Genomic DNA, 16773 nt, shown 5'->3' on the forward strand with positions numbered 1-16773 from the left:
GTAGATAGATTATCATTAGTTTTAAAGGAGATGGACTGTGACCTTAGATTACGAAAATCCCCAGCCACTAAGGAAGAAAATGTTTGTAGATGATTGCCTCTACTCTGTAAAGGGTAGAAGGTGGAGACGGGTCTAACGTCCACATGTTTGAATAAATACACAGGAGCAGTAGCTGTGGACTCAGCATTAATATCTGACACAGTAATTGGATGAATATCAACATCACTGGAACTAAAACCCCCAGTTTTTTTTGTCGTGCAAGAAAAAATGTCGACCCAACGTTAATTTTCTAAAAAATCTATTAAGATCTAAAAAAAAGTTGAAAATCGTCAGGCAGCGAAGTGGGGCAAAAAGAAAGACCCTACTAAGCAGCCTGATTTCATCTTCACCGAGAATGTAAGATGAGAGATTAAAAAGTTTCACATTTTGTTCTTTTTGTATTCCGGTTTGGGGGGTGGATCTTTTCCTCCTAGCGCCTCCCCTACACCCCCCTAAATCTAGTTTTCTTTTTAGGGAATGACCGGGGGGGAGTGGGGGACACCCCTGGGGAGTGGATGGATGGAAGTAGCTGGTTATAAGATGAGACGGCGAGTTCTGAACAGGACTGAACTGGGAGGGGGGTAGTGGGGGAAGGGGTGCAGTGGTGACAGGGACAGGAGGAATGTCTAAAAAACCATTGTCATATGATTCTAGAGAGACAAGATCAACGTTAAGTGAAGAGCTTTCCTGCTGAGTGAATGTGCAGTCATGTACTGTTAATATAGATGCATTAGCCCTAATAGTGTTGTCTGAGCTGGAACTGTCAGCTCTCAGGTCAGATGGTGAGGGGTAAGCTTCCGAGATGGCAGAACGGATCCACCGCGAAATGGTCGCCTTCAAAGCAGGAATTCCCTTACGACACCCCTCCGTAAGTACAAAGAAAGAGTCACACTGGCGAAAGGATGAAGGCCATGAAGCAACCGTTCCCTGGGATGGGACGGAGCTGGACATAAGGACGGGAGGACAATATCCTCATTTAGGTGAAAGATAGAGACCACCTTAGGCAAAAAAGATGGGACCGGGTGGAAAACAACTTTGTCCTGGTGCAGGTCAAGGTAGGGGGAACGGCAGGAGAGAGCCACCAGCTCCGAAAGTCTAATGGAAGTGACCGCAATGAGGAGGGCCAACTTCCAGTAAAGTACACAGAGAGAAACATCCCGGAGAGGTTCGAAGGGAGAATCCTGCAAGGCACTGAGGACCAGATTCAGATCCCACGGGAGAGTAGGGGGATCTGTACGGCTGAGCCGCATGAGCTACACCCTGCAGAAAAGTGCGGATGTGAGGGTTGGACACCAGGGAGCTCTGAAAGAGAATGGAGAGAGCCGACATCTGACCCTTAACCCCTTAAGGACCGGGGTTTGTTCCGTTTTTGCATTTTCGTTTTTTGCTCCTTGCCTTTAAAAAAATCATAACTCTTTCAATTTTGCACCTAAAAATCCATATGATGGCTTATTTTTTGCGCCACCAATTCTACTTTGTAATGACATCAGTCATTTTGCCCAAAAATCTAAGGTGCAATGGAAAAAAAAAATCATTGTGCGCCAAAATTGAAAAAAAAAAATGCAGTTTTGTAACTTTTGGGGGCTTCCGTTTCTACGTAGTACATTTTTCGGTAAAAATGACACCTTATCTTTATTCTGTAGGGTCATATGATTAAAATGATACCCTACTTATATAGGTTTGATTTTGTCGTACTTCTGGAAAAAATCATAACTACATGGAGGAAAATTAATACGTTTAAAATTGTCATCTTCTGACCCCTATAACTTTTTTATTTTTCCGTGTATGGGGCGGTATGAGGGCTCATTTTTTGCGCCGTGATCTGAAGTTTTTAACGGTACCATTTTTGCATTAATAGGACTTATTCATTTTTAAATGATATAAAAAGTGACCAAAAATACACTATTTTGGACTTCGGAATTTTTTTGCGCGTACGCCATTGACCGAGCGGTTTAATTAACAATATATTTTTATAATTCGGACATTTCCGCATGCGGTGATACCATATATGTTTATTTTTATTTACACTTTTTTTTTTATGGGAAAAGGGGGGTGATTCAAACTTTTAATAGGGGAGGAGTTAAATTATATTCATACACTGCACACACTGATCTTTATCATTGATCACTGGTTTCTCATAGAAAACCAGTGATCGATTATTCTGCCACTTGACTGCTCAAGCCTGGATCTCAGGCACTGAGCAGTCATTTGGCGATCTGACAGCGAGGAGGCAGGTAGGGGCCCTCCCGCTGTCCTATAAGCTGTTCGGGATGCCGCGATTTCGCCGCGGCTATCCCGAACAGCCCACTGAGTTAACCAGCACTTTTTACTTTCGCTTTTAGCCACGTGGCTCAGCTCTGAGCGCGCGGCTAAAGGGTTAATAGCGGGGCCCGCCGTGATATGATGCGGGGTTACCGTGAAACCCTGCGTTATATCACGTGAGCAGGACCAAGGATGTACCTGTATGTCCTTGGTCCTTAAGGGGTTAAGGGAACTGAGAGCCAAGTGTTGTTCCAGCCCAGACTGCAAAAAGGAAAGAAGGTGTGGAAGGGAGAAAACAACTGGGGAGAAGGATTGAGATTCACACCATTGAAAGTAGGACTGCCAAGTACGGTGATAAATCTTTGCAGAGGAAGGCTTGCGTGCCCTGATTGTGTGGATCACTTGGGGAGAGAACCCCCTGGCCCTTAGGAACCGTGGTTTCAACCGCCACGCCGTCAAATGCAGCGACAGTAAATTGGGGTGGCAAAGGGGACCCTGAGAGAGCAGGTCAGGACAAACTGGGAGGCGCAGTGGTATGTTGGCCACTAGGCAAACAACGTCGGCATACCACACACGCCTGGGCCAGTCCGGAGCCACGGGAATGGTGGGGCCCTCCGCTTTGAGGTTTCCTAAGGACCCTGGGAAGGAGAGGAAGAGGAGGGAAGAGATAGGGGAGGACTAAGTGCGACCAGGGGATCACTAAGGCGTCTACGACTAGGGCCAGAGGAATTCGGGACTTCACGACGAAGCGAGGAACTTTCTGGTTATGGAGAGACGCTAAGAGGTCCACGTCCAGAGTGCCCCAGAGGTTGCCGATCTCCGCAAACACCTCTGGATGAAGAGACCACTCGCCGGGGAAGTCCGCCTCCCAATTGTCCACCGCTGGAATGTGAATCGCAGAGATGGAGGGAACTCTGAGTTCCACCCAGAGCAGGGTCCTGGAGACCTTGGCCATCGCTGCTGGGGCTGCAAGTGCCGCCCTGGCGATTGACATATGCCACAGCCATAGGGTTGTCCGACTGGACACGAACAGGACGGTCCTGGAGAAGGCGCTCCCAATGGAGGAGGCAAAAGGTAAATTGCCCGAAGTTCGAGAAAATTGATGGGAAGAAGAGCTTCCTGGGAGGACCAATGGCCCTGGAAAATGCGATCCCTGAAAACTCCCCCCCCAACAGCTGAGACTGGCATCTGTCGTGATGACCTGCCAGCGGAGGGGCAGAAAAGATCGCCCCTGTAGAAGGCGAGGAGACTGAAGCCACGACAGGAGGGACTGGCAAGTCCTGAGGGGAAGGATAATCCTGCGATCGAGGGATAGTGGAGACTTGTCCCACCGGGACAGAAGAGAAAGTTGAAGAAGTCGACAATGAAACTGGGCGAAGGGAACGGCTGCCACCATCCGACCCAGGACTTCCAAGCAGAAACGAATGGAAACTGGAACAGGACGACGGAGAAAACTAACTCCTGTTGACAGAGCGCAGCGCTTGCCCAGCGGAAGCCGAACAGGGGCAGCCGCCATGTCGAACTGGAGACGCAAGAAGATCAGAGACTGGGTGGGAATCAGGTTGGACTTGTCCTGATTGACCACCCAGCCGAAACAGGACAAGGTCTGAAGAGTGAGAAGGAGACTCTCCTGTTTCTGGTCCCTGGTTGGACCCTTGACCAGGAAGTCATCCAGGTAGGGGATCACAGACACACCCCGGGCTCGCAGGATGGCGATCACTGCTGCCAGGACCTTCGTTAAGACCCATTTGGGCTGTGGCCAGGCCAAAAGGAAGGACCACAAACTGAAAATGGCCCTCCGGAATGGCGATGCGGAGATAGCGCTGATGTGCCGGAAAAATTGGGATGTGAAGGTAAGCGTCTCGGATATCCACCGAGGAAAGAAACTCCCCTTGATCCATGGATGCCTCCACAGAACGGAGTGACTCGATAAGGAAATGACGCAGGAGTAGGTGGCGGTTAAGGAGCTTCAGATCCAGGATTGGGCGGGCGGAAGGGAGGGAGGAACTGGGAAGATCACTCCCTGAGCGAGAAGGGTCTGAAGTGCAACCCGAAAAGCCACCACCAAGGAATTAGAGCGTGGAGGGCGGGATCGAAAAAAGCGCTCTCTTGGAAGGGAAGCATACTCGATCCAATAGCCGTTGGAAATGACATTCAGACCCAAGAGTCCTGCACGTGGGTATACTCACCCTGTCCCAGAACAAACTTGCCTACTGAAGTCAGCTATTATATACCTGCATCATTCCGGGCTGAGACAGCAAAAGACGAGCAGGGAAGGTAGGGGGACCTGGACCTAAAGTACAACCCCAGGTGCTGGCCGGTGGCGAGAAGGGGTCGACAGTGCATAACTCTATGCCTGTGGCCCGTCATCACATATGGAGGAACAGGTAGCGCCCTGCTCCTGAGCCCCCACCTAAAAACAAGGAAATAAAAAGCTAAAAATACTTCCCTGAACTAAAAAATAAAAAGTAAAAGACCAGGTCTGAGAACTCATGACCTGTGTCTGCCTCCTACGGACACCAAGCTAAAACCGACAGCTTCCGAGTCTGTAGGCGGGGTATATCCTGCAAAGAGGGGCCGACTTCTTTTTGTTGCCTAGTGTCAGCCTCCAAGTGGCAGCAGCATACACCCACAGTCTCTGTGTCCCCTAATGGAGCCGAACGAGAAAGAAGGGCGATTTTTTTATTGGGGGAGGGCTTTTTATATTTTAGAGCCTTTTTTTATTTTACACTTTTTAAAATCCCCATAGGGAACTTTTATATGCAATCATTAGATTGGATTCACTGTAATATGCTACGCCTACAGCATATTTTTGGTAACTTTGTATGTCCTAAAAAAAAAAAATTGTATAAAAAGTCCCATTAAAACAAGAAATGGTACCAATAGGATTTTGATTGTCCAAAACATCAAAGACAGACAACATTTTATACGCAGAAGCCAATGTAGGGGAACAGGCCAATCTTCCATAGGAAGTCTGTTTTAGGCTACATGTCCTCATGTCTTATTTGTTACCTTGCTCCAACAAAATACAGGTCACAGGAAGGGTAGTGGTAGGAAAAGTCTCGGCCAAACTTTGGTATCCTCAGTTTGTAGTAGAAGCCATGCTGTGAATGGAACTCTACGTATCGGTCACTATGGAGGAAGACAATCTGGAACGGAGAAGACAGCGCTCAGATTTATCCTGATGTGACATTTCTATCTACCCAAAAGGCTATGGTGAGAAAACAATAAAATCCTCTTTACTGAGAATGAGATCAAATGACCCGAATCTCGGTGTGGTACCCAAAGGATTCAGCGCTGGACCATTTAGGCTGGGTTCACATTGCCGGATCTCCAGACAAGATCCCGCAGGCGGTGCTAGGACTGCATTGCATTTCTGAGCAGATCTTTCAGCAAATGCTCTGAGAAATGCATTGCCGTCTATGGAGATGGTAATGCAGTCCCCGCAGTAATAGCGCTGCCTGCTGGATCTGAGGCGGAAATTCTGTCCAGGGATTCCGCAATGTGAAACCGGCCAAACTGTCTCCTCGAACCCTACTGATCACTTATCTACAATACAATGAAAGACACTTTGTAAATTGGCCCTGTTCACACTATGGAAATTGCGCCCGTAAATGTAATGATTTAAATAGGGTCCTACTGCACATTTCACACGTCCGAAGATCTGTAGTGAAATTTCAGAGGAAAAACAAATTAAATCTCCCAAATTGAATCCACCGAAAAAGACTGTGCTGTAACGAATGGGAGGGCACTTAAAGGGGTACTCCACTGGAAAACTTTTTTTTTTTTTTTTTTTTAAATAAACTGGAGCCAGAGAGTTAAATAGATTTGTAAATTACTTCTATTAAAAATCTTAATCCTTCCAGTACTTATCAGCTGCTGTTATTATCCACAAGAAGTTCTTTACTTTTTGAATTTCCTTTCTGCCTGACCACAGTGCTCTCTGCTGACACCTCTGTCCATTTTAGGAACTGTCCAGAGTAGGAGCAAATCCCCAAAGAAAACCTATCCTGCTCTGAACAGTTCCTAAAATGGACAGAGGTGTCAGCAGAGAGCACTGTGGTCAGGCAGAAAGGAAAGTCAAAAAGTAAAGAACTTCCTGTGGATTATAACAGCAGCTGATAAGTAGTGGAAGGATTAAGATTTTTAAATAGAAGTAATTTACAAAGCTGTTTAACTTTCTGGCACCAGTTGATTTAAAAACAAAATGTGTTCCAGTGGAGTACCCCATGCGTACATTAAGCGCTGATTCTGCTTCAAGCTGAATATGCCCAAAATAAATTCCCGGCTGAATTTCCTGTAGAGTGAACGCAGCCTAAGAGACCATTTGGGAATGAGGAGACCACTAGTGGGCGATGGGTTAAATAAGTAAATAAAAGCTATAGGCTACTGATCCCTAACCTGTGGCTCTCCTGTGGTTCTGATGGGAACTACAATGGCCAGCAGGTCCTCACTGCATTTGGCCATCACAGCATGCTGGGAGTTGTAGTTTCTTTATGTTGGATTAAAACCCAGGAGTTCAGCATACAATATTTTACCTTTGAATAATCCTCTGATAAGATGTCAAATTTAATCACTGAAAAAAAAAAAAAGGAGACAGACAAACAAAATCAGCTTAGATGAAGAAGGCGGCATAAAGATTATACTCCAGAGCTGCATTCACAGTTCTTCCAATAATTGGAACTAGAGATGAGCGAATTTACAGTAAATTCGATTCGTCACGAACTTCTCGGCTCGGCAGTTGATGGCTTATCCTGCGTAAATTAGTTCAGCTTTCAGATGCTCCCGTGAGTCTCCTAGGACTGTATCCACCTTTTCCAGCCCACCGGAGCACCGGAAAGCTGAACTCATTTATGCAGGATAAGTCATCAACTGCCGAGCCGAGAAGTTCGTGACGAATCGAATTTACTGTAAGTTCGCCCATCTCTAATTGGAACAGCCAATTACACTACCGACAATGATTTCGGCAGATTTATATTCTGGTAGAGGTCGCTGTAGTTTGCATGACATACAGCTGTGCTTCCTAACCAGGGGGCCTCCAGCTGTTGCAAAACTACAACTCCCAGCATGCCCGGACAGCCTAAGGCTGTCCGGGCATGCTGGGAGTTGTAGTTTTGTAACAGCTGGAGGCACCCAAGTTAGGAAACACTGAAATACAGGGACCAAAGGCCATGTTCACATGGCAGAAGAATGCCCGCAACGACATTCCACCGAAGAATGCCCGCACCGACATTCCGCAGAATTGATTTCAATGAGATTCTGCTGCACTGTTCACACGGCAGAATTTCCGCGTCAGATGTTTCAGCTGGGGAAATTCCAATTCAGACGTCCGCAGAAAGAATAGATTTATCTATTCTTTCTGCGGATTCCGCAAGGAAATGCACTGCACTATGAGGCGGCACATTTCCGAGCGGTCATTCAACACATTTTCCGTCGCGTGAATCCGGCCTAAGAAAGGGCTCGAAATTGGGATTTCTAAACACAACAATGAGGATTACCTTCTGAATCCAGGCACCTCTCAAACTTCAGAGACAGCTGGTAAGTGTCATAACAGCGGACGCGAGGCTTGTACGTCCCTGGAAGAGACAAGCAGAAAGAAGTTCTGTTAGCACAGCAGGGTATGGATAAAAACACACACTAATATATATATATATATATATATATATATATATATATATATATCTATAGATATAGATAGATAGATAGATAGGATAGATAGGATAGATATAGATATCTACCTACATACATATATATTTATTTATTTTTAAAGCATTATTGAGAGATATATAACTGCATATCTGTCATGATATAATGGCCCCCCATGGGAAATCATTCCTATTGTGGAAAATATCGTTCCTGTTTCCCTACATGCACTTTCCTCAGGAAATAACACTTAAAGGGGTACTCCACTGGAAAACATTTTCTTTTAAATCAACTGGTGCAAAAAAGTTAAACAGATTTGTAAATTACTTCTATTTTAATCTTAATCTTCATCCTTCCAGTACTTATTAGCTGCTGAATACTACAGAGGAAATTCTTTTCTTTTTGGATTTCTTTTCTGTCTGACCACAGTGCCCTCTGCTGACACCTCTGTCCATGTCAGGAACTGTCCATTGCTATGGGGATTTTCTCCTGCTCTGGACAGTTCCTGACATGGACAGAGGTGTCAGCAGAGAGCGTTGTGGTCAGACAGAAAAGAAATCCAAAAAGAAAAGAACTTCCTCTGTATTATACAGCAGCTGATAACTACTGAAAGGATTAAGATTTTTAAATAGAAGTAATTTACAAATCTGTTTAACTGTCTGGCACCAGTTGATTTAAACAAAAAAAAAAAAAAAAAAAAAATTATATATATATATATATATATATATATATATATATATATATATATATATAAAGGTTTCAACCTCAGTCCCACTTTAATGTTGAAGACCAAGTCCAACTTAAAAGCCTAAGGTCTCATAAAGATTTTCTGAGCGGAATTCGTAAAATTCGGTGCAGCAGCCTCCCATTGTTCTCAACATGATTCTGCTGCCCCATTCACACTACGGAATTTCCATTCATGTTCATTCTTTTTGGTGAAATCCTCTTTGAAATGCATTGCCGTCTGTTGAGTGCATTTCCGAGCGGTTCTAAGGCCAGCTTGTTTTGCCAGCGTTTACTTCAGAATGTCTCGGGCTGAGATTCCCTAGTGTGAATATAGATCAGTGTTTCCCAACCAGGGTGCCTCCAGGTGTTGCAAAACTACAACTCCCAGCATGCCTGGACAGCCAAAGGCTGTCCAGGCATGCTGGGAGTTGTAGTTTTGCAACTTCTGGAGGCACCCTGGTTGGGAAACACTGATATAGATACATAGTAACCATGGGTTACCTGAACAGAACTAAACATGGCGCCAGTCACGTGACCACACAACCTGTTAATTTTTGAAATTATGCTGAGAAGCAAGTAGATCAAATTACAAATGGTGGATGTGCGGCTGTGTTTCTGTTTCTCTATTTTTGACCACACAAATACATCATGTGACCCCTGGCATTTACTTAGCAACAGAGAAAAAGTAAAAAGCCCTAAAATAAGCCATAAACATGCATCCCTTTTGTTACCCATCTCAGAAACGGGTGCGTAAAATAATGTCTTTAAACCTTACGATGTGTGAACTTAAAAGGGGTTATCCAGGAAAAAAACTTTTTTATATATATCAACTGGCTCCAGAAAGTTAAACAGATTTGTAAATGACTTCTATTAAAAAAATCTTAATCCTCTCAGTACTTATGAGCTTCTGAAGTTAAGGTTGTTCTTTTCTGTCTAAGTGCTCTCTGATGACACGTGTCTCGGGAAACGCCCAGTTTAGAAGAGGTTTTCTATGGGGATTTGCTTCTAAACTGGGCGGTTCCCGAGACACGTGTCATCAGAGATTACTTAGACAGAAAAGAACAACCTTAACTTCAGAAGCTCATAAGTACTGAAAGGATTAAGATTTTTTAATAGAAGTAATTTACAAATCTGTTTAACTTTCTGGAACCAGTTGATATATAAAAGTTTTTCCCTGGAATACCCATTTAATTAAAAATGGTAAATGGCATGTGAGCAGAATTTAAAGGAAAACTGTCAGCCAGTTCACCCACACTAAACCAAATATACTGGGTGATAGTGTGGGTGAACTAGAGTCCATAAAGGGTTAACTTACTTTTTTGTGTGCCCTGGCCGCCGAGTTCTCCCCCGCTAAACTAGTGATTTCGGTCTTCTCAGTGGCGCTTTGAAGGCTTTGGGTCCCGGAGAAAGGGGCCTAAGCCTGCCCCCCGTTGTTTGCATATTAATTTTCTTCAACCCCACGTCCTAGTGAGGTGGAGTCACATGCCCCCTGAGCGCATGCGCCTGAAGTTTTTACGCAGCTCTCACAACACAAGAGCTGTGAGTCCAGGACTCGCAGCTCTCACGTGATCAGGACATGAGAGCTGCATAAAGACTTCAGGCGCATGTGCTCTGCAGACAGCGCATGCGCTCAGGGAGCATGTGACTCCACCTCACTAGGACGTGGGGTTGAAGAAAATTAATATGCATTAAAAGGGTTCTCCGGTGGAAAACTTTTTTTATTTTATTTTTTTTAAATCAACTGTTGCCAGAAAGTTAAACAGATTTGTAAATTACTTCTATATAAAAAAATCTTAATCCTTCCAGTACTTATTAGCTGCTAAATACTACAGAGGAAATTCTTTTCTTTTTGGAAAACAGTGCTCTCTGCTGACATCTCTGTCCATTTTAGGAACTGTCCAGAGCAGCATATGTTTGCTATGGGAATTTTCTCCTACTTTGTGGACAGTTCCTAAAATGGACAGAGGTGTCAGCAGAGAGCACTGTGCTCGTGATGTCAGCAGAGAGCTCTGTGTTCAAAAAAGAAAAGAATTTGCTCTGTAGTATTTAGCAGCTAAAACGGTAAGTACTGGAAGGATTAAGATTTTTTAATAGAAATAATTTACAAATCTGTTTACCTTTCTGGCAGTAGTTGATAAAAAAAAAAAAAAAAAAAAAAGTTTTCCACCGGAGTACCCCTTTAACCCCTTAAGGACTCCGGGTTTTTCCTCCTTACCTTTTAAAAATCATAACCCTTTCAATTTTCCACCTAAAAATCCATTTTATGGCTTATTTTTTGCGTCACCAATTCTACTTTGCAGTGACATTAGTCATTTTACCCAAAAATGCACGGCGAAACGGGAAAAAAAATCATTGTGCGACAAAATCGAAGAAAAAACGCCATTTTGTAACTTTTGGGGGCTTTCGTTTCTACGCAGTGTATATTTCGGTAAAAATTACACCTTCTCTTTATTCTGTAGGTCCATACGGTTAAAATGATTCTCTACTTATATAGGTTTGATTTTGTCGCACTTCTGGAAAAAATCATAACTACATGCAGGAAAATGTATACGTTTAAAAATGTCATCTTCTGACCCCTATAACTTTTCTATTTTTCCACGTACAGGAAATTAGGTATGAGGACTCATTTTTTGCGCCGTGATCTGAAGTTTTTATCGGTATGATTTTTGTTTTGATCGGACTTTTTGATCACTTTTTATACATTTTTTAATGGAATTTTTTGCGCATACGCCATTGACCGTGCGGTTTAATTAATGATATATTTTTATAGTTCGGACATTTACGCACGCGGCGATACCACATATGTTTATTTTTTTTACACTTTTTTTTTTATGGGAAAAGGGGGGTGATTCAAACTTTTATTAGGGAAGGGGTTAAATGATCTTTATTAACACTTTTTTTTTTACTTTTTTTTGCTGTGTTATAGGTCCCATAGGGACCTATAACACTGCACACACTGATCTCCTATGCTGATCACTGGCGTGTATTAACACGCCTGTGATCAGCATTATCGGCGCTTGACTGCTCCTGCCTGACAGGCCGATCACTTTCACTTTAGAAGCGGCGGTCAGCTTTGACCGCCGCTTCTAAAGGGTTAATACCGCACATCGCCGCGATCGGCAATGTGTGGTATTAGCCACAGGTCCCGGCCGTTGATGAGCGCCGGGACCGACGCGATATGATGCGGGATCGCGGCAGCCGGCGCGGGAGTCGGCGCAGGATGTAAATATACGTCCTGCGTCGTTAAGGGGTTAATATGCATGCGGGGGGACCCACCTTCAAAGCGCCACTAAGAAGACCGAAAACACGACTTTAACGGGAGAGAACTCAGTGTCCAGTAAAGTGAACCCATTATGGACTCCAGTTCACCAATACTATCACCCAGTATATTGAGTTTACTGTGGGTGAACTGGCTGACAGTTTTCCTTTAACTACATGTATATTATGACATTTTATAAATATTACAGAAATACAATAAAAAGTGCAAAGTAACAGCCAATTGGAGTTGCGGGCCATAGGGAAATGCCACATACAGGTCCGTGACTGAGGAAAGGTCTTAGGACCCAAACTGACAGCTGTCAATCCAAGTTATCAGAAATGTGGTTTGGCTGGGACTTACAGCAGTAATACAGATGCAAAATGCTTGTCCCCATCACAGTGAGGTTCAGATTGGGGCACACGGAGTACAGGCGCCCGGCACACGGAGTACAGGCGCCCGGCACACGGAGTACAGGCGCCCGGCACACGGAGTACAGGCGCCCGGCACACGGAGTACAGGCGCCCGGCACACGGAGTACAGGCGCCCGGCACACGGAGTACAGGCGCCCGGCACACGGAGTACAGGCGCCCGGCACACGGAGTACAGGCGCCCGGCACACGGAGTACAGGCGCCCGGCACACGGAGTACAGGCGCCCGGCACACGGAGTACAGGCGCTGCGCACAAGGTGGGGCAAGAAGCTGCCTCCACACACACTTACCGGTTGCCATAATATACTGTCCATCTCTGGAGACCCTGATGTTGGTGCTGACCGTGGGCATTTCAAAGTCCTGGATAAGTTCGATCCTTCTCCGAACATCTGTAAAAAAGAGTTTATGTTCTATGTGAAACAACCTGCGATATTCATACCCACTGTATGTAACATTACACCATTTATTGGGGTTGGAAGTTGTCACTAGTGAACGTAATGCGAGTGTCACCGTCTGGGGTTATACTCTTCGTTCTAAATCAGTGTTTCCCAGCTAGAGTGCCTCCAGCTGTTGCCAAACTACAACTCCCAGCATGCCCGGACAGCCGAAGGCTGTCCGGGCATGCTGGGAGTTGTAGTTTGGCCACAGCTGGAGGCACCCTAGCTGGGAAACAATGATCTCAATATTAATAGATATCTATCAGTCTTACAAACTTTGGACATGTTGTAAGATTTGATTGTTGGGTGTCTAGGTGCGGAGATCCCACCGGTCACTTAAATGAAGGCCGAGCTTTGTGTCCTTTAGTTTCTAATGGGTTTTCTTCAGAGCGCCAAATGTGTGGTGTATGGATTCTTATCCAATGAATGGGTTTATGCGGGATCGGTTCTGTCAGACTAATCTGATCATCTATGTGGAGGTCGGTTATAGATAGGATCGGGGGTGAAGCTGCGGATGTTATATATCTGGACATTTCTAAGGCATTTGAATCTGTGCCACTCAAAAGGTTAGTACATAAAATGAGGATGCTGGGACTGGGGGAGTGTGTGTATATATGTGTATATATATATATATATATATATATATATATATATATATATATATATATATATATATATATATATATATGGGTTGGCAGTGATAGGAAGCAGAGAGTAAGTATCAATGTAACTTACTCTGGTTGGGTGACAGTTACTAGTGGGGACCACAGGGGGCAGTACTGGGTCCACTACTTTTCAATATGTTTATAAATGACCTTGTAGAGGGAGATTACAGAATAGAATTTGCAGATGACACTAAACTTGGATAAGGTGATCCCCACAGAGGAGGATAACATAATATTACAGAGGGATCTGGGGAAGCTGGAGGCTTGAGCACAGACATGGCAAATAAAGTTTAATGTGGAGACATGTAAGGTTATGCACTTGGGCCGAGGCAACAAGATGTATGACTATGTGCTTAATACTAAAACACAGGTTAAAACTTCTAATGAAAAAGACTTGGGATACTGGAGGACAGTAAACTCTACGTTAGTGATCAGTGCCAGGCAGCGGCTGCCAAGGCTAACAAAGTAATGGGATGTATAAAGAGAGGGATAGAGGCACGTGACTGGGACATAGTTTTGCCTCTGTAGAAATCACTAGTCAGACCACATAAGTATTGTGTTCAATTCAGAGCACCTGTATATAAGGAGGACATGGCCGAACAGGAAAGCGTGCAGAGGAGGGCGACATAGATTATTAAAGGGGTATTCCGGCGCTTAGACATCTTATCCCCTATCCAAAGGATAGGGGATAAGATGCCCGATCGCGGGGGTCCCGCCCCCTCCCATAGGCTTGCGGAGCGTGACGTCACACGGGGCGGAGCCTTGACTTCACAACGCTCCGGCCCCATGATCGACAGTAATCAGACCCAGAGCGACCATGCTCTGGGGACTGATTTTAAACGGTGTGCGGCGTGCAAGATCACGGGGGTCCCCAGCGACGGGACCCCCGCGATCAGGCATCTTATCCCCTATCCTTTGGATAGGGGATAAGATGTCTAAGCACCGGAGTACCCCTTTAATGGTATGGGAGGATTACAGGACCATGACAGGTTATCAAGCATCAGGGTTTTGCCTCTCTCTGGATCAACACAATAGGGAGATATAGATATAGATATATATATATATATATATTCTTCAACCATATGAACTATGTAACTATGAATCCATACATCAAACCCACAAGAGGAAAAAAAAAATGTAAAAAAAAAAAAAGGGGGTCTCAGCCTTCTTTTTAGTGATTGATGGTGTCTCAGCACCTGGACCCCGAACAATCAAAACCTATAACAGGTGAAAAAGTTTTTAAAATACATGGAAAGCAGCAGTTGTATGGAGGAAGAACCTCAATTTCTATTCCACTCTTACCAACATCTTTTTTCTGTAGCGCCCTCTTCTTACGGTCAGAAAGCCACTGGAATAGAGGAAGATGAATTCATGTCAGTACCTGCCTATAGCAGCTCATAATATTAGAGGACAGACTCTCCAAATCTGAAGCAATGGCTGGCGATTTGCTTTGCCTAAAAAAAGCAGTTTAGCTTTGCAAGAGCACCCTCTCTGGAGAAGTCTGGTATGACACTCAGAGGTCTTAGTCTAGAGACTGGACATTAGCTCTCTGTAGAATTGGAGCACTACTAGCAAAGCCATTTTATTTTTTCTAGACACAAGAAATCGCCAGCCGATGCAGGAGTAACAGATATAGTGATCCCTATGGTTCTCTAATCTATAATTACACCGGGAAGTGTAAAGAGGAAGATGGTCTCAGGACAATCCAGGCCCATTTGCTTCACCAATGCAGAGATACTTGCTATAGCAGGCAAAACTTCCACTGCCTATGAAAGCTGATCACTGGGGTTCATGGCGCCAGACCTGCAGGCGTGTATCTAGTCACCAGAGAGGCTGTCATATAAATAGGGTTTCTATATTAATGCCCTATCCCAGGTCTCGACAAATCCCAGACGCCAGGTTGACTGAGAATTTCGTCCTGACGCTTAGGTTTTAATCAGCTCATTTCATTAAACTCTCCCACCCATAACGTACATTTATGTCATGAGTTTGGTGAGTGAGGATGCAGATCGGTTTTCAGGGCAGCCCGAGGCCTTAGCTAGGCCTCGGAGCCTGCCCTGGCATTGCAATTGATACATCCAGCCTATGGTAACCTATAGAAACAGAGCATCAACAACACAAATCAATGCACGGCATTGATCTATGTAAGCAATCAAATAATTGCTTACTAAAAAAGCTTCTATAGGGTCCCGACGGCTGTAGTTGTAGTTTTGCAACAGCTAGAGGGCCCCTGCTGGGGAAACACTGGGTTAGGAATCAATTTTTGATCTGTGGAGATCCAACACTTTGCACCCCTGTCAATAAGCTACAGTGACCCCCCCCCCCCCCCCCCGACATACTATCATTTCAACATATGATGGCCTCTCAGATAGGAGCAGCGTGCGTAGCGACGTGATGGCGGCGACGAAGAGCGAGGATGACGGGGAAGCAGAGGCCTTGCCGGAGCGGCGGGGACACGTGAGTATAACCTCCAATACCAGTGGTCTTCAACCTGTGGACCTCCAGATGTTGCAAAACTACAACTCCTACAAGGTGTTGTAGTTTTGCAAAATCTGGAGGTCCGCAGGTTGTAGACCACTGTCCTATACTTTACATTGCACAGATCCCTCAACATACGATGGTTTCAACAAACGATGGTCCATTTGGAACGGATTACCATCGTATGTTGAGGGACCACTGTATTTGCAAGAGCCGCTGGGTTTACCTAAACAGATAATAGTGCTGGAAACAGACAGCGCCATATATTGCGTAGTGGCCGTGCTAGGGTACTGCAGCTTAGCTCAATACACACTCTATGGAGCTGTCTGCTTCTGGCTCTTTGTTATTATTTATAATAAGTAGAGATGAGCGAAGTTACAGTAGTCCGATTCGGCATGAACCTCGCGGCTCGGCAGTTGCTGACTTTATCCTGCATAAATGAGTTCAGCTTTCAGGTGCTCCGGAGACCCTCTCCTAGGACTGTATCCACCTTATCCACCGGAGCACCTGAAAGCTGAACTCATTTATGCAGGATAAAGTCAGCAACTGCCGAGCCGCGAAGTACATACAGAATCTAATCACTGTAACTTCGCTCATCTCTAATAACAATATTTCTTTATTTTATATATTGCAGACAGATTCTGCAGTACTGTACACTCAAATTGGTACCTTTCCCTATTGGGGGGGTCACAACCTAAACCTATCAGTGTGTTTTTAAGTGTGGAAAGGGATTGGAGTACACTGAGGAAACTCATGCAAATACGGAGAGAACATACAAACTCTTTGCAGCATTTTGAACCCAGGAGCCCGCTCCTATTGGATGACGGGACGGCGT

The 16773-nt window shown here is 44.8% G+C and overlaps 1 protein-coding gene across 2 annotated transcripts in view; it reads right to left on the reverse strand.

The window, feature by feature from the left end:
- The window catches only part of NOL10 (nucleolar protein 10), a 109926-nt gene that overhangs the window by 80713 nt on the left and 12440 nt on the right, over positions 1-16773 (reverse strand). For both annotated transcript variants that reach the window (XM_056564184.1, XM_056564185.1), the window contains exons 2-6: positions 14763-14808; positions 12649-12747; positions 7800-7877; positions 6840-6877; positions 5314-5450 (exon numbers count right to left, since the gene is read on the reverse strand). In XM_056564184.1, the coding sequence (XP_056420159.1) occupies positions 5314-5450; positions 6840-6877; positions 7800-7877; positions 12649-12747; positions 14763-14808 (398 nt within the window). The remainder of the gene's footprint in view (positions 1-5313; positions 5451-6839; positions 6878-7799; positions 7878-12648; positions 12748-14762; positions 14809-16773) is intronic.

The sequence above is a fragment of the Hyla sarda genome, chromosome 3, assembly GCF_029499605.1.
Source record: "Hyla sarda isolate aHylSar1 chromosome 3, aHylSar1.hap1, whole genome shotgun sequence".
Classification (NCBI taxonomy): domain Eukaryota; kingdom Metazoa; phylum Chordata; class Amphibia; order Anura; family Hylidae; genus Hyla; species Hyla sarda.